This window comes from Eptatretus burgeri, chromosome 11 (assembly GCF_056783735.1).
Source record: "Eptatretus burgeri isolate ZD-2024b chromosome 11, Ebu_testis_v1, whole genome shotgun sequence".
Classification (NCBI taxonomy): domain Eukaryota; kingdom Metazoa; phylum Chordata; class Myxini; order Myxiniformes; family Myxinidae; genus Eptatretus; species Eptatretus burgeri.
In genome coordinates, this window is record NC_140971.1 from 9,525,279 (window position 1) to 9,544,314 (window position 19,036).

The following is a 19,036-nucleotide window of genomic DNA, read 5'->3' on the forward strand; positions in this document are numbered from 1 at the left end:
CTTTATTGATTTGTTTCATATTTGTCGCTAATATGTAGTTAAGTGAGGTTAATGTTATGTTAGGGTGACTGAAAATGTGCCCTGGGAACATATTCCCACATTATAACACAATGTTTATGGGAATATCTCATCTGCTAAACATCGTTTTGCCTATCGTTGTGATTGCAATTTCTCGGAACAGAACAATGAGCGCAAAGTGGAAACTTTCTGTGGTGCATTTTCAATTAACAATATTTATTTCAGAAAACATCACACTTTGCAATTTCTTTTTAATTTATGCAATTCAATGACTCTAACCATAGATAAGTCGATTCTGAGTACAAACCGAGGCGCATACTCTTGGGGAGGGGGGGTGGGGGAGAAGAGACTTGTATGCCGAAAGTACAGTATATATTTATATAGATTAGCAGAAGCCTATGGTTAAAATTACGAAATAAAAAACAGAAAAAAAGAAGATGAAATTATTGTTGGTTGAAAGAGTTCAAAGATGGGAGGTTAAATATTTCATAACAGCAAATATTATTTTAGGGTAGCGATTGAGGCAGCCGTCTATTGTCTATACACCACCCAAGTTAAATTTTATTTTATCAGATTGAAAAAAAATTACAATTTCCCCATAAGCTTGGATTAATTTAAAAGAACTTTTACTTAATAATCTTTTCTTTCCAAGGAGCATTTCCATGTTTCAGGATTGGACAGACGACAGATAGCAATATATATATATATATATATATATATATATATATATATATATATATATATATATATATATATATATATATATATACATATATACACACACAAACATTAGCAGAAGCCCGTGGTAAATAGATACCACAATAGAAAAAAGAAAAGAAAAAGTAGACCTTTTATTTTAGCACTGGGTGAAAGAGCTCTAAATAGGAGGCTCAAAAAGGAATGTCTTGAGTTGTCATTGTATGCACCTTACTTATGCTAAAAGAAAATGAGAGGAAAATGAGTTTAACAACCGAGTGATTTATTCAAAACATTTTATTGGGTAAATCTCGGTTCTAAATGTTACACTATCTGCACTTTATATGCGTGAAGATGCAATCTCTTGTGTACAACTTTGTTTTTTATATAACAATTTTTCTGTAGATTTGGATTAATTTGAAGCAACTTTTACAAAATAATTATTACTCTTTGAGGAAGGTTTCCACGTTTCAGAGTGTGACAGTCAGACAGAATTCACCTATTATACATCCAGTATAGATAGATAGGTTAGGGAGAATAAAGGAGGTAGATCTAATGAGAGGAAAAAAATGAAAACCTTTGCATCAAGTTAGCTAAATTATGCCTCCTTTTATAAAGAGTAGGCGAGTTATCTCCAACACCATGAAAAAATTACAAATTCCTGCCCAAATCAACTTCAATCAAATGTCAGGCCTGACCAATCAGTTACAGAAAAGCAACCCAGAACCAAGGTTACCAGTTGACACCCCCAAAGATGGCCCCACATTTGGGCAGTTAAAATATCTTTCTATAATTGCAGCAATCTGTGTGTGTGTGTGTGTGTGTGTGTGTGTGTGTGTGTGTGTGTGTGTGTGTGTGTGTGTGTGTGTGTGTCTGTGACCGGTGTTTCTCGACAACCGCTGGTCCGATCTAATTGAAACTTGCCAGGTATATTGTTGGAGACCTGAGGATGTGCCTTTTCAAGGTTTGATATTAATCGGACAAGTGCTTCCCAAGTTATGGCCATTTATTTACCAAACCAATGAGAAGACACGTTGTTGCGTGGGCGTGGCCGATGGGGAAGGGAAGCTCAGCCGCGTTCGCCATTACGGATTACAACGTACGGACTTCCGGATACATTACGGGTCACAACGTACGGACTTCCGGATAATGATGACTTCGTGTATTCTAATAATTTCTCGATATCTTATGCGCATTTATAGATAAACACAATGCCCCAAGTTATGATCGTTTTCATATGAGATGGTGTATAAATTTCGGTAACATCAGAGTGCGGGTATGCTCCGAACCAGGAAGTTAATTTTTTTTTCTCTCTCTTCTCTTTTTGTTTTTCCTTGCCACGACATTGCGAAAAGGTAAAATACGCTGGCGCTAATTGAATAATTGGGTATTAAAACTAAATTGCGAATAATCGTAACTGCGAATAATATTCGAACTTCCGGGCCACGTACGTATGGGCACTCGAGAGCGATGAAACGGCCTGCGTGGTTGTTGTTTGTTGCTCGCGGTTTGAATATTTATTTATTTTATGGGCACGTACTTGTGTATATATAAAAAAACCAAAGGAAGTGTTACATCAAACCAAGCAACAATAAATATATATATATATATATATATATATATATATATATATATATATATATATATATATATATATATATATATTGGCACACCCCTTTCTTTGTTCCACCATCAGATTTTTGTTCCTGCATGACATGAAACAAGCTTTGGCACATATAATAGTGATATTATTGTCTTCCTTAAGAGGCCCCTCAAAATTCGTTTTGATGCATTTTCAAACTCCAACTGATTCCATTCAAATTCGGTACGATTATGACTTTTGGTCCAACTTAGGTCATTGGCGATAAATTTTTTCCATAACACTTCCGATATTCGAAAAAAAATAAAAAAATCTATAAATCGATATCCCTTATGGGATTTTTCCATTCAAATCCACTCAAGTTTAAGGCCTACGGGGGACGCAAATTTCCACTTTGCCCCGGGCGCTGTTTACCTCCGCTATGCCAAGCTGTTAGGGTTAGTGTTAGTGTTAGGGTTAGGGTTAGGGTTAGCTACCCTAACACTAACCCTAACAACTAACCCTAACCCTAACAGCTCTTCAGGTAATTTGCAAGAAAGCCCGGGCAACGCCGGGCTTGACTACTAGTACATATATATATATATATATATATATATATATATATATATATATATATATATATATATATATATATATATATGTTGTTGTTCATCTTTCGGCTGCTCCCGTTAGGGGTCGCCACAGCGGATCATCCGTTATGATCCGCATACTGATTTGGCACAGGTTTTACGCCGGATGCCCTTCCTGACGCAACCCTGGTCGCCTCTTACGACACAGGGATCAGGATTTGGGTTTCGCCATGATTCCGGACTGCTCTACACCCTGCCCAGTGCAGAGCCCCCGTCCTCAAGCGATCCTCCAACCCAAGCCTCCGAGTAGCCGGATTACAGGCGCACGCCACTACGCCCGGTATATATATATATATATATATATATATATATATATATATATATATATATATATATATATATATATATATATATATATATATATATATATATATATATACATACACATACATACACACACAGTGGTACCTCTACTTACGAATGTCTATACATACGAATGTTTCAGGTTATGAAGCGCCTGAACGGGAAAATATTGCCTCTAGTTACGAAGGCGTTTCAGGATACGAAGTCAAAAATACAGTTCAGTACGCGCTGCTTTTCGCTGCTCCCAGAGTTTCCCGAACGTAAACAAACTTGTAGCTGCTCTGCCATTGGCTATCGCCTAAAATCTGCCTGGCAACCCTTGGCGTATGCGTGTATCCCAGCATGCTCTTCGTGTCCCCGTCCCGCTCTGTAAATATAGTTATACTGTATACAGTCTATGGTCCCGCTACGAAGTGCTCGGACAGTGTTACAGTACAGTACGCGTGTGGATTACAGTAACTTTTATTCACAATGGACCCCAAGAAAGCAATGAAGAAAAGTGGACAAGAAAAAGAAGAAGAAGAGAGTTTTTCTGGCCATACAAACAAAGCAAGAGATAATAGAAAGGTATGAAAAGGGGATGCGTTTGATTGATCTCGCAAAAGAATATGGCCGTAATATATCTAATCTACGATCGGCACGATAATAAAACAAAAGGAAGCACTAAAAGCTACGGCTCCTTCCAAAGGCCTCTCTGTCATTTCCAAGAGGAGGTCGGCAGTGAACGATGAGATGGAGAGGTTGTTACTCGTGTGGATAAAGGAGAAAGAGATCGCTGGTGACACAGTGACAGAGGCCATAATTTGCGCAAAGGCAACCGCCATCTTCATTGACCTCGTGAAGGAGGATACAGGCGAGGGAAATTCGGCGCAAGGACTACACCAGGAGTTTAAGGCATCGCGTGGGTGGTTCGAGAAGTTTAAAAGGAGGACTGGACTTCACTCTGTTCTTCGCCATGGCGAAATTATTTCGCTGGGAAAGGGCATGGGTCTTGAGGTGGATGACGAGGACATCAACGAGCTGATTCAGGAGCACAACGAGGAGCTTTCGACGAAGGAGCTGCAGGAATTGGAGGTGATGCAACACACCGCGGTGCAGGAGGAGTTCAAAGAGGACGAGGAGGAGGAGGAGGAGGAGGCAGCCATTATTCCATCAGCCCAAATCAGACATTTTAGGAAAATTCCATGAAGTCTCGGAATTTGTTGAAAAGAATCACCCGGAAAAAGTGTTCACAAGTCGGGCTATCGCGCACTATGACGATGTCTGCCTCGCGCATTTCCGACGGATTGTTAAAAGCCGGCAAAAGCAGACGTCATTGGATCAATTCTTCACGAAACGCGAGGCAAAAAATACTGCTGATAAGGACCAGTAAACAAAGAGGCCAAAAAGTAACGAGAATAGCAGTTAAAAGGTAAATTAATATTTTTATTATTTCCTTTATTCTTTGTTTTTTACATTATGTGCCTCTCGTTTTATGTTTATTGTGCGGTAATCTAATTTTAACATGTATTTGTTTCATGTTCTGATGCATTTTTATGATTTATTAAAAAAAAATGTCCGAATTTTGCGGGGCTTGGAACAGATTAGCGCATTTACATTCAAAAGGCGTCTCTACTTACGAAGGTTTCAGGTTACAAAACTACTCCCAGAACGAATTAAATTCGTAGGTAGAGGTAATACTGTATATATATATATATATATATATATATATATATATATATATATATATATATATATATATATATATATATATATATATTCACATATAAATATATGTACATATATATATATATATATATATATATATATATATATATATATATATATATATATATATATATATATATATATATATATATATATACACAGTATCTGAGAAAAGTGAGTACACCCTTTACAAAAATGTACATATGTTGTAACTTTTTACTTAGATGTATTATAAACACAAGACTCAAAGAAATGATAGAGTAGACATTCTGTCATACATGTACAGGCCCAAAACATTTATTCTGTGGAAACAATGTGGCATACCGAACATATCTATGAAAAGGGGGGGGGGGGCAACAAAAGTGAGTACACCCTATGTACTTTCTCACATTTAAGCATTATTGTTTTCAGTATTTTGTATGTCCACCATTGTTTTTGAGCACAGCAGCTATTCTACTCGGTATGGAGTTGACCAGTGTTCCACATGTCTTTGCTGGGATCCTGTTCCACTTCTCTGCAATGACTTCTCGAAGTTGCATGATGTTGGACACCTTTCGTCCCTCAACCTTACATTTCAGGAAGCCCCACAGGTGTTCTATTGGGTTTAGATCAGGTGACATGCTTAGCCACGCCAACACATTGACCTTCGACTTCTTCAGAAAGGCAGTTGTCTGCTTGGGACGATGCTTCCGATCGTTTTCGTGCTGAAATACAGCTCCTCTCCCAAGTTTTCGCAGAAAGGGTAACATCTTCTCCTTCAGGATGTCACAGTACATCGTAGAATCCATGTTTTCCTCGATGAACTTGAGCTTTCCAGTACCGGCAGCACTCATGCATCCCCAAACCATGACACTACCACCACCATGCCTGACAGTAGGGATAACGCACTTGTCTTGGTACTGTTCCCCAGGTCGCCGCCAGACACGCTGCACTCCATCAGATCCAAACAAATTGATCTTCGTTTCATCAGACCAGAGGACATGTTGCCAGTAGTCCAGGGGCTTGGATTGATGTGCTTCAGCAAACTGTTTGCGAGCTTTCTTGTGGTTCTGTTTCAGGAGAGGCTTACGCCTTGGACGACGCCCATACAACCCAATACGATGGAGTGTGCGACGTATGGTTTGCGCATCAACAGACTGGCAGAAGCTGTAGAAATCTCTTCAGCAATCTTGGCGGCACTTTGTCATCTTTCTTGGAGGACAAGATTCTGAACTTGGCTAACAGTACGTGCAGTCATCTTTGCTGGTCTGCCCTGGCGAGCGCAACTCATTGTTGTACACTTCTTGGAGAACCTCTGGATGACCTTGGCCACGGTGTTGAGGCTCACTTTCAAAGAAGCACTGATCTTGTATCGTTGGCCATCTTTATGTCGGGCAACGATTCGATCTTTGACATCTTTCGAGAGCTCCTTACCATGAGGAGCCATGCTGCTTTCTCAATGGCGATTGGTACAGTATTTCCTCTGCAATTATTTCTTCAGCAAGCAAATAGACAATTACTGCATTGAGTGCACTTCTTCACTTTTAACATACCAGGAGGTTGCAGCTCCATGGACATTGTGTGTATTGTTTGGTGCACATTTGTACTTTTAACACTCTGACTTAAATATGCAGAAAATGATGAAAGTGGAAGCTGTTTTACCATGCTTGACTTACTTCTTGTGCAGACAATAGCAGGGGTGTACTCACTTTTGTTGCCTCCTCTTTCAGAAATATTCAAAATATGCCACATTGTTTTTATGGAATGGCAGTTTTGTGCCAGCATGCATATTGCAGAATGTCTACTCTGTCATCAACTCCAGCACAGCTGCTTAAAAAGTTGCACTGAATTATTTACATATTTGTGAGGGGTGTACTCATTTTGTGAGATACTGCATAGAATATATATATATATATATATATATATATATATATATATATATATATATATATATATATATATATATATATATATATATATATATATATATATAAATCTCAAATCCGAATTTCTTTGGACTGAACAGGATTCGGATTCCAGATTTTTGAATGTCAAGGCTCATGGAAGAGCTATAACACTGAATGGATCAGGATGTAACAGAGCAAAAGGAGCAGTAGAGAGAGGGGGAAACACCAGCAGCAGGATAAGACATAGAGGGAGAGCTCAGTCAGGTCAGGTTAGATCTGTGACCTGCTACAGGTACCATGTAAACCTGTACTAACCTGTTCCATGGTCGGGTTGTCGGCGACAAAACCGTCTCCCCCACCAGATTTTTTGGTGAGGAGGGTGTTTGGATATGGACACCCAGCAGGATTAAAAACAAAACCTGTCAAAGGGTGGAGGAGCTCCTTGTGAGCCAACGGCCATCCACATCTAGTGCCCAACTGTGTCTGTGGATGTCCTGCAGTTGGGTTACTTTTCATTAGGAGGTTGGTGGAAGGATTTGCACTCCGGCCACCATAAAACCCTTCATTCCGCAAAACACAAAAAACTCCAAAAAAATCTGAAAACCCACTCCGTGGGAGTACCTCCTGTGCAGCTTCCCTTCGCAGGGCAGCTCACCAGATGACGGGATTGGGGCAAAGCCTTCGGGACCCACAATCTTTGATGATAGGAGGGAAACATCCAGGGTAACATTCCTGGGTCAGATTGCGGGAGAGTGTGTCGGAGTGGTGCTGAGGTGTCGTCCACCAGATGGCGGTCTCTTTGGGTTAACCTGAGGCGGTCCCTTCGGGTGTGTTCCTGGAATGTCCTATCCCAAAGAGAGGATGATCACCTGTCTCTGTTATAATCTGAGCTCAGACATTTGGACATCAGTATTGCAGCTCTCTCTGAGGTTCGGAGACCGGATTGCAGCGAGATAATGGTGGGTGGTTACACCTACTATTGGTCTGGTCGCTCTGATGGTTACCATACTCAATACAAGGAGTTGCTGTAGCTGTGTCCAATAAGCTGACCCCAATGATAATTGAGGTAACACCGGTCAACGAGCGTATTATGAGATTAAGGATTCGCCACTCCTTAGGTGTCATTTCCCTGGTCTCTGTTTATGCTCCGACTGAGGCGAGTGATCTCACCGTGAAGGATGCATTCTACGCCACGCTCGAGTCTGTGGTTGATCAGTGCCCCAGACGAGATACACTTCTAGTCTTGGGGGATTTCAATGCATCGATTGGAACTGATAGGGATGGTTATGAGGTGTGTGTTGGTCCCCATGGGTCAGGAACTATGAACCAGAATAGCACCAAGTTCCTTGACTTTGCAAGAAGTCATGGACTTAGGGTGGCTGGTTCATGGTTTCACCGCCCACAAGCTCATCGCTGGACTTGGTATTCCAACGCTGGCGGTGTGGCAAAGGAGATTGACCATGTCCTCGTTGATGGTCGCTGGAGGATGACCCAGAACTGCAGGGTCCACCGGAGTGCTCAGTTCCTCAATACTGACCACCGGCTTGTTGTAGCAACTCTAAAGCTGCACCTTAAATCCGGGAGAATGGTACCATCCCAGCGAAGGCTGGATGTTGGGAAGCTCAAGGAGGAGAGGGTAGCTGAGGAGTTTGCGAACAGGCTGAGTGGACATTTGGGGTGTCTGGGTGCTTTAGGGGCGTCCTGAAGAGTTGTGGAGTGCTTTCAAGACCACGATCCTTGATGTTGCCGGTGGATGTCTTAGAACTCACTGCAGCGCAAAGAAGAATTTTGTCTCTCAAGGGACACTGGATACCATTGACCAGAGTCGCAGGGCCAGGCTGAATGGCAGAGCTGAGCTGTTCAGGGAGCTGAGACGTAAAACTGTCCGTGTGCTAAGGGTGGACAAGGAGGCCTATGTGCGAGGAATCTGTGAGGGGGAAGAGCATCACCTGTGGATAGGTGATTCTCGTCCCGCTTACAGGGTAATTAGCGCATTGCGTTCATCCAAGCCCATCCCTCGAAGCAATGCAGTTAGTGCAAAGAGTGGTAGGCTCTTAAGAGAGGAATCTGAAGTGAAGGCCCGTTGGGCCGGTAACTTTGAGCGGTGACACCAGGCTGATCCACCAGCTGTCAAGTCCGACGTAAGTGGTGTTACAATCCCTGTTGCTGACCCTCCAATCAACTGTGGTCCACCTTTGCTTGTGGAAACACGGGCTGCGGTAAACCGGTTGAAACGGGGCAAAGCTCCAGGGATCTGTGGAATCCATGCTGAACTTCTCAAGGCTGGTGGAAATGCTGCACTCGTGTCGTTGCATGCGGTTTTGTGCTCTGCCTGGAATACAAGCATCATCCCAACTAATTGGAAGAGTGGCGTTGTTGTCCCTCTCTGGAAAGGGAAGGGTGATCACCAAGAATGCAACAACTACCGAGGGGTGACGCTGCTCTCAGTGCCAGGCAAGGTCTTTGCTCGGATAATTCTCAATAGGGTTCACCACCATCTGCTTGAGCACCAGCGTCCAGAGCAGTCAGGCTTTACACCAAAGAGGTCAACGATTGACCGTATCCTTGCTCTTCGGGTCCTCACCGAATGCAGGCGAGAGTTTCAGCAGGGGCTGCTTGCAGCCTATGTTGATCTCTGTAAAGCATTTGATTCAGTGAATCAGGATTCCCTCTGGAGGATTCTTGGTCTTCGTGGGGTGCCACCAAAATGATCGATCTGATGTCTGAACTCTACTCTAGTACTGAGAGTGCTGTGAAATGTGGTGGTACCATCTCTGACTTATTTCCAGTTGCTACTGGAGTTCGTCAGGGGTGTGTACTGGCCCCCACACTTTTCAGCACTTGTATGGATTGGATTTTAGGGAGGATGTCGGAGAGATCAAGCTGTGGTGCATCGTTTGGGAATGTCAAGATCTCGGACCTTGATTTTGCAGATGATGCAGTCATCTTTGCGGAGACTTTAGATATCCTTTTGGGGGCCCTCGAGGTGCTGAATGAGGAGCAGAGCCGCTGGGATTTCGGGTTTCTTGGGTCAAAACAAAGATCCAGGCTTTCAATGACATCTTGGATGCTGCTGTCCTGTCTGTGTCTGTTTGTGGCGAGGATGTGGGAGGTCGTGGAGAGATTCACTTACCTTGGCAGTGATAGTCATGTCTCTGCTGGCTGTGAGTCAGAGGTCAATAGACGTCTGGGTCGGGCCTGGGGAGTCATGGATTCACTGGATCATGGGGTGTGGCGCTGCCGGTACCTGTGCGGGAGGACGAAAGTCTGAGTCTTCAAGTCCTTGGTGCTTCCAGTCTTGCTCTATGGATGCAAGACTTGGACTGTCACCAAGGATCTGAGACGGAGACTTAATTCCTTTGGTACCAGGTCTCTTTGGAGAATCCTTGGCTTTCGCTAGTCGGATTTTGTGTCCAACGAGCGGTTGCTGAGAGAGACTCGGATGAGATTTGTTACCTGCATGGTCCGTGAGCGTCAGTTGCGGCTGTATGGATGTGTGGCTCGTTTTCCTGACGCTGATCCTGCTCACCAGATTCTCTCAGCGAGGGAGTCTCGCGAGTGGAGGAGGCCAATGGGCCGACCACGTGCCTCGTGGTTGCATCAGGTTGACCCGCATCTCAAGGAGATGGAGATGGGCCTGGCATCTGCCTGTGGGATGGCCAGACGGAGGCCCCTGGAGTACCGTGGAAAGTGGACGCAGCGACACGCTGTTCTGGCACATGCTCCCATACCTGACCTGACCTGGAGAGCTGGAAAAAGTAAGGGATGTGAGGTGGAATGAGGGGTAGGAGAGGACACATCGGCTTTATGAAGAGGTTGAACTACCATTTAAAATTTGTTTACAATGCTTTGTTGCCCTCTGAAACATTTCCTGAAGAGTATTTATTTCATGAAATTTGATTTCTCTTTCATTAGTTTCTCTTGGGTAAGGTAAATATTCATTATTTTGCCCAGGACGAGTAAGGAGTGCAGAGCAAACAGGACTGTGGTTGGTGCACCCAGGCTTTGCAAACAGACCATGGGAACAGACCTGCAGCAGGATCTGCCAGCTCAGAACCCGGGACCGAGTGAGTCCCACTCTATACAAAGCCAAGTGCGTCCCAATCCAGCATGCAGAGTATTTAGTTCGTCCCAACAGCGAGCGAGCTCCAAGCGCTGCATGAGCTCCACCGCTCGGCTGCTCTTCCTCTTGGACTTCGGTTGTCATCCCGGCATCCTCTTTCCATGACCACACTCAATTCCGCCATTCTCGCAGGTCAGCGCAGTTCCGCAAAAGCGATGCCGTGGTCAGGACCATGTTCAACAGATCAGTCACTGCATCGGCAATGGACTGAGAGGGATTCGAGCCATGTGGCTTGGAATGGCTCAACAATGCACGGCCACTTCCAAAAAGTTTTTTTTCTCCCTAAAACACTCCCTGATGAACCTCCGAAAGTATGATGAAGATTAATTTGGCAATTTCTGACCAAAATGCTGACACACCTCTCTTATAGTCAGAACAACACTTGGTAGAGCACAAACCTCCGACAGGCTGAACAGTTTACGTTTCCTGTCCCACTGCAGACCTGAACCAAAAATGACTCGACTCGTTCTTGTCACCTAACCAACTCATCTACCAAATTTTGTCATAACCTGTCCACAACTTTTTGAGATATTTTGCAAGACAGTGAACCATCCAATATCACGGGGGTTCGGTTCCTGGAAAATGTGTGATAATTAAAAATGCGATCGTGGAAATCAAGGGCCAAAGGGAAGAGGGGGGTTCAGTTCCTAGATTTCGAGAAAATAGAGGAAGATCGACGGCAGCAAGAAATAAACACGTTAAAATTGAAATAAACATGTAAATACAATAAATACAGTGTAAATTAAACAAAACACAAGAGTTTTACCTTTTAAATCTCTTCCAAAACACCGAGGTGGGTTAGGGTAAACACATTACGGACTCGTTTGTAGTGTACTCTGCCATAAATTGAAAATGCAAGACAGCTTGAGATGATGATGCTGCTGGAGTGGGCAGGGTGGAGGTTAGAAAGATGTGGATGCAGAAGTTGTGATGGCTGTTGGATCATTGGCAGCACGACAAAGTCACCTGCTATGCTGCATTGCAACATAAAAGAAGGGTAAAACGATCCTAAGCTACCTTGATACGGAGCAGATCTTCCCTGCTTGGGCAGGAAGGTATGAGATGGCATCCTCTTCCAAAATAATCCCATCTCTTCGGTGTTTAAAAACCTGCTCAGACATAAATCCCTTCGCCTCGATTAGTTCCATGAGCCATGGTTGAACTGGAGCCTGCAATCCCGGGTGCCTCGTGGAAACAATGGTAAATCCACAATGGATTCTCCCATACACCGGTCCACTCAAAGGCATTTTTTTCTGTTTGGATCTCAATCCAAACATTAAACGCTTTTTACATCCTTTTTATATGACGATCACGGGACTGGAATGAGACGTTTGCGCTTTGCAGAATGGGAACACTTGAACAGATATTTGACCTAACACTTACACACAGGTGATTCATTGATCCCATAATGGTGGCCCACAGATGCCGCATTTACCTCTCGCCAACGTATATAACAACTCGATTTTCTTCGCATAATGTCACAACATTTCTGTGCTTTTTGGCACGATTAATTTTGTCCATTATTAACTGTTTGTGTCAACTAGATCTTGTAGATCTAGTATTACAGGATCTCCGTGTGTCATTTGCCATTCGATGACAATTCGTTATTAAACTTAGCTTCGTTCCCATATGCTGGTCCGATTACTACAATTAAGGGTGCATGAGAAACAACAAAAGGCTCGTAATGGGAGGTAATCGTGCATGCCGATACAAACAATGACTCATCTCAGCTCAAAAACCGTGATTGGCCAAAATGAAATATCGCGATAACGAAATCGGAATGCATGGGGTTGCCCGTGATTGGTAGAAACCCGCGATATTTGAAGGTTTACTGCATATCGTTTTTGGCCACATCTCTCAATGGTGAAGAATCACTTTTAAAATTCTAGTACCAAGATCAGGATCTAGATCTTCACCAAAATCGAATCAATTAATCCTTGTCAAAAACCCAACCTGTCCACTAAATTTCAGACAGAGGTTCCCATCATGTGCTGACTTTTTTGGCTGCTGGTTGCATCATTGATTAGAGGGACGGCTATGCCGCTGATGCAGTGCCCCTATTACCAGTATACTGCTCATTTCACCAACCTCATAAGGATGACAGGCTGAGTCAACCCCCTGCTGTTAATTCAGTGGCCAACAGGGCTCGAACTCAGGACCCTAGGATCCCAAGCCACCACCCTAACCGCTAAGCCAACACCAGGCTCACAGACAGAAGTGAAAACATAACCTCCATCAACCTTCAGTGGTGGAGGTAATTATAGATAGGCTAATGCCATCCGTCTGTCCCACCCTAAAACACTCCTCGGAGAGAAAAAAATTATCAAGTAAAAGGTGCTTCAAATTAATCCAAACCGTTGGGAAAATAATTTTTTTTTTCAATCAGGCTCAACATTGAATCCGGGCAGTGTACAGACAACAGGGTGGTGTGCCACAAGACTGATCTGCCTCGATCGCTCCCAATTTTTTTTTATGCCGTTAAAAAATGATTATTTTGAAAGTTTACAATACTCTATAGTTTATACAGTGTGTATGTGTGTGTGTGTGTATATATATATATATATATATATATATATATATATATATATATATATATATATATATATATATATATATATATATATATATATATATATATATATATATATATATATATATATATATATATATATATATATATATTGGTGAATGCTGTTGCTGCCTGTCTGTCCCACCCTGAAACACTCCTTGGTCAGAGATTCAAAAAAAAATTATGAAGTAAAAGTTGCTTCAAGTTAATCCAAACCTCCGAGAAAATTATAATATAAAAGACAAAGTTGTACACAAGTGATTGCATCTTCACGCATATAAAGTGCAGATTGTGCAACGTTTAGAGCCGAGAACTTTCTCGTTAGATGGCCTCTACGGTCTCCTGATGTGACACCCTTCGACCCCTTGAAGTTTGCCAAGGATTGCTTTCAGATCTCTGTTGCTGACATTGAAACACTGTGTGCAAGGATAACCGACTGCATCAGAAGTGTGACGAGGGATATGTTGGCCAACATGTGGATTGAAGTGGATTATCGATTGGATGTGCTACATGCCACTAAAGGTGCACATGTTGATGTGTACTGAAGAACACAATAGACTTTATGAATTATGTCACAGAATACAAAAAAAAAACAAAAGAAACATCATTGTTTCTCTTTTGGTTTGGTTGTAAAAATTTTTTTTAAACTGGAACAAGATTTTGTGGACAGCCTGTACTTCCTTCCTCAACCTATAACTATCTTCATATAATCCATGGTAGGTTTACCCAATCAAACGTTTTGAATAAATCAATAAGTAGTTGAACTAATTGTACTCTCTTCTTTTCTTTAAGTGTCAGGTGCATCCAACAAGAAGACATTCCTTATTGAACCTCCCAGTTTTTATCTCTTTCAACGGGTGCAAGAACAAAAGGCTTCCTTTTTTTCGATCGTGGTATTTTCACCATGGGCTTCTGCAAGTAATAATATAAAAGCTTTTAACTTGCATATTGTTACCTTCAAATATACTCCAAGAGCAACAGAGTGAAAGGATAACAGAGTCTGAATCCCACACCCAAGTTTCCCAGAAAACACCACGAAATATTAGACCCGAAATGATACTTTGCACACACCTTAAATTACATAAAATCTAAATACAAACATAGGCCCTCACCACTTCCAAGCATCGGCTCACCTGGTGAGGTTCTCCGTGAGCTGGGCTGGATCAAGAGGGTAGAACTTCACGTTGAATGAGAAGAGCCAAGGAGGGTCTGGGGAGAGAAGAGCACCCTGCCTGTTGATTATCATTTCCTATTGATATTATTATTGCCTTGTAATTGGGGCAAAGTGTACAAGTCCTCGAGCAGCACCGATTTCGTGAATGGAGTGAAAATAATGTCATTGAATGCTATATCGTACACAACATGGCCTTGCTGTTACAAGAACAATTTTTTTTGTAACCGTCAAGACCATCGGGGGTTAAGTTTAGACCTCTGACATCCCTTCTGATCTCCAAATTGCTTAGATGAGTGATTAATTCATTCTCTTACTGAGCAGTTGCTTCTTGACCTCCTTGGCTGGGTCGAGCCAATTCTGCAAATAAATAAATAAATAAATAGATGAATCAATCAATAAAGGTCTGATCAGTACTGGAAATGATGTGGATCAGGACAATCAATTCATCAAAGGATAAATAACATGAGTAAGGAGCAGTAAGAAGAACAAACTGAGATTGCAGCAAGCATTGAAGGATGGTGGGAATGAATAAAGTACACATACCTTATGACCTGCTTCATCCTTGTGGAGAAGGCCAAAATAATCCTTCTCTAGTATATTCACATGCTGGCACACGAGGTCAAACAGTGCCTGCCCGCACGCATTTTTCTGCACATGTACAAACGGACGTGTACACACACACACACACACACACACACACACACACACACACACACACACACACACACACACACACACACACACACACACCTTTATCTATGTTCCATCTACAAGGCCTCTTATTACACAAACAGGCTACAAATGAGTCATTTTTTCGGGCTGAATTTCCTCATGTTTGGTTCATGTTTGGTTTGGTAAACAAATATTTAGACATTCTTCTTTCAAAGTAACCACACAAGGAATTTAAACGCAGGAGGCGGCCATTAGGCCCATCAAGCCTGCACATTGATCAGCATGAATTGAGAGAAATTTCACTTTTCTATTGCAAGGAAATCATTTCTGATCAATATAATCTTACGAAGTGCAATGTATTCATTGGTGGTTGTATTTTTTGTTTTTCTGAGGAGTAAGCTTTCCTTACGAGTCATTCTAAACCAGACGATGCCAAAAGACCATCACTGACCTCCAGCAGACATTCAAACGAGGTCCCATCCAAGAGTGCAACTTTGCAAGACACGTGTCGACTCCTCCTCGACACGCTCCGGGCGACCCGGCCCGGCATCTGCTTCTCTTTACCCTCCTTTTTCTGTTCGGCGGTCGACCCTTCATCTTGCTTGCCCTTCGGTGTCTCTGCGGGTGTAGGTTCCCGTGCCTCAACTCCCTGTCCGCTTGTTGCATCGCCGGCTTGCTCCTTCTCTGCTGGCTCCTCGGTTTCTTCCTTTGCATGTTCGCTGGCCTCCTTTTCCCCTGTTGGGTTCACTTGATCTTTTATTCCCTTATCCTCATCTCTCTCCTGCTCTCCAGGCTTCTCTTCAGAATCAGACACATCATCAATTATCTCGATCAAGTCATCATCTATCAGTTTCCTAAGATCCAGCCCTTGTGCTCGCTTTTCTTCCTGTGAAAAGAAAAGAAGAGTCAAGTGATTATGATGCACCTCAAATGGATTTTCAATGACACATTTGAAATTGTTTAAGGAGATAACCTGCTGATCGGATTCTTGCATAACCCAGCAGTTTTTATCTAATAATGACATGAAGCATTGTGTATCGTAATCCGACGTCTCTTTCGTTCTATGGGTGTTTGCAAGTTCTTGTTTGTTGAAGATAAAGCCCTTTCATGTCGGAAGGGTCCAAATCAGCCCCCAAAAAAATCTCTACATTATCCACCCACCCACTGCTTGCTCCCAGAGTCAAAACAAATCTTCGTGTGAAGCCCCAATGGCAGGGATAGCAATTCATCCCTTGGCGAAAAACCCTAATTTCTGCATTACAGTATGGTGTGGCAATGCACCAACTTTAAAAAGTTCACTCGAGAGAAGCTTTCCTTTGAGAATGCAGAAAAACCGCACGGTGACCGCACTTACCAGTTGGTGATTCAAACTTTTATCAGAGTGTGAGCAGATGGCCAACTGTTAGAATAACACGAAATCATTATGTACCATGGTCTATACAGATAATCCGTTGTGGTGAAGCAGGTTCTTGGCTGAAGTTACAATACTGGGTGGTGCAGTGAGAATGCACATCAAACCACAGGTTCCCAAACCAGCATTCCCCAATATATGTACATCCATAAAGGAAAGAAAGATCCTCCCAAATGTTCCTCATGCCCTGAGATGATCTTTGTATGTTTCCTGATGTACTATATATATCAAAATGCGAACAGGTCAACCAAAGCCTACATCTTGAGGTGCAGGTATTCCTCACCTTTCCAACCTCTTGCACATCCATTTTTGCTTCAAGTGCTGGCTTTTCCTCTGTCGTCTCCTCTTTATCTTCATTCTTCTCCTTGTCCTTCTCCTTCGTTTTCCTTCCCCACAGCTTGTACTCACGCCAACTTCCACGTTTTTGAATGCGAGTCTCCGAGCTATGGCTTGCGGTCTTCTCCGTGTCTTTAGAGTCTTGCTCAGATCCCTCACCACCCATCGTTGGTGGCTCCTCCACCTTGGACTTTACAGGTGCTGCTTCAGGTAAATCCACTCTCGCACATTTCTCTTTCTCAGCTTTCTCCCCAGCTGAAACGTCATCGGGGCCATCTGTCTTCAGCAAAACCGCATCCTCTGCAACATCCTCGGTGGACCCTGGTTGTTCCTTTGTCAATGGCACAGTTTCTGGTTTGGATGAGTGTTTGCTGCGCCTCATCCAAGATGGCAGCAGGCGAGACAGTCCACGGCCGGTCGTCCCGGTGGAACGACCCGTCTCTGTCAAAGTCCCAGGAGAGGCCTTGGACTCCGATGTGTCGGCATCCTTGACCACGGTGCCTTCCGCGTTGCTGCCATCTTGAATTACCTTATCTTTCTCGGTAATCTCAGAGGTCATGGTCGCTAACTGGAAGACACACGATGCATCGCTTAGCAACACAAAAAACAAGAAGTATGCCAAATAACAAATAAAGTATGCAAAAAAATATCCATTGACACACTTCTCCATTTTAGTTGGTGCATAAATAAATAATGATGACTAAAAAGAGCCAATTATCTCCGATTGCAAATCCACCGGCTTGACCGGCATGATGGGGTTAACGAATCAGATGCACAGAGAAAAACCCGAACAGCCTAAATAACAAGGGAAAGCTAAACCGAGCGAGTGAAACAGTTACTCATACGTCGGGTCACCGTTATGCCTTGTGGTTATCAAATACTGCACGACCTCTGACCCAGGGCACCCTTTAGTCGGACATGTCAGCAGATGGACTTTTGGAGGACAATGTTTTGTGGTACCAATGAAAGAAGATGAGTTTTGCGAAACGTCTCAGCATCGAAGCAATGAGATAACCCCGAACCCCGGTAAATGATCGGAAAACAAAGGCCATTTATGCTCTCCTCGAAGAATTGCGCAACGATGCGTGAATCGGCAACGTCATGATGGAGGCAAAACCACCCATCCGACGACCACACGTGCCAAGATCTCCGGTGGCATTCAATGGCTCATCCCCTATTAGGTCGCGTTTTGAAGTCCGGTTCGAGCTCTTTCACAGATTAACAAGGAGCACCTCCATTATTAACCCGATGTTAACCGAAACCACAATTCTCTACCCTTCTGTGTCTCCTGGCGTAGTGACTCGTCAGGTATGAGATTCATCAACATCGTTCGATGTTAACGTCTGGAACGGACCCTTTGGACGCGCTGCATTCCTTACGATTTGGTAATTATTGTTAGAATGTTTGGAGCAAGTGTTATAAAGCTAACCACATCCCATTTCACACAGTTTCACAATATCCTCCGAGTGACTCTCGGTTGTGTCCGGTATGGTGGCGGTTATACCACCTTGGTGTCTATGACTCTTTGTGACACTCCTCGAACATTCGCTGCATCATTAAAAAAACAAAAAAACATCTGCAAACAGTGCACTTGTATTGTATCCTCAATTAGTGATCAGTTTAAATCGATTTTCACACCATTTTCCATGACATTTGCAACGTGTTGTGCAATGAGTTCCACGGAAAGGCGCCGATAAAACACCCTAAGTTGCAATTCCAGCTAAAAATAAGGAATTCTGGACTTGCAACCCACGCATGCCACGGTACTTTGTGACGTCACACTTCAATGCATCATCAACGTTGGCACCTCATCTCCAATGAACGATTCTGTAAATTGGCCTTGGAGGCACACTCGGTCAGGAAGGGAACAGCTTGGTGGTTGTGGGGTGGTTGGCCAAGGAGTTCCACACTT

The 19,036-nt window shown here is 43.1% G+C and overlaps 1 protein-coding gene across 7 annotated transcripts in view; it reads right to left on the reverse strand.

Annotated features, from left to right (window-relative positions):
* LOC147016473 (protein 4.1-like) overlaps nt 1-19,036 on the reverse strand; it is a 58,997-nt gene that overhangs the window by 22,399 nt on the left and 17,562 nt on the right. For all 7 annotated transcript variants that reach the window (XM_085845150.1, XM_085845149.1, XM_085845151.1 and 4 more), the window contains 5 exons: nt 17,072-17,692; nt 15,829-16,263; nt 15,249-15,353; nt 15,020-15,062; nt 14,665-14,740 (listed from right to left, as the gene is read on the reverse strand). In XM_085845150.1, coding sequence (XP_085701276.1) covers nt 14,665-14,740; nt 15,020-15,062; nt 15,249-15,353; nt 15,829-16,263; nt 17,072-17,683 — 1,271 coding nt within the window. In that variant the 5' untranslated portion in view covers nt 17,684-17,692. Of the gene's footprint in view, nt 1-14,664; nt 14,741-15,019; nt 15,063-15,248; nt 15,354-15,828; nt 16,264-17,071; nt 17,693-19,036 lie in introns of those variants that run through there.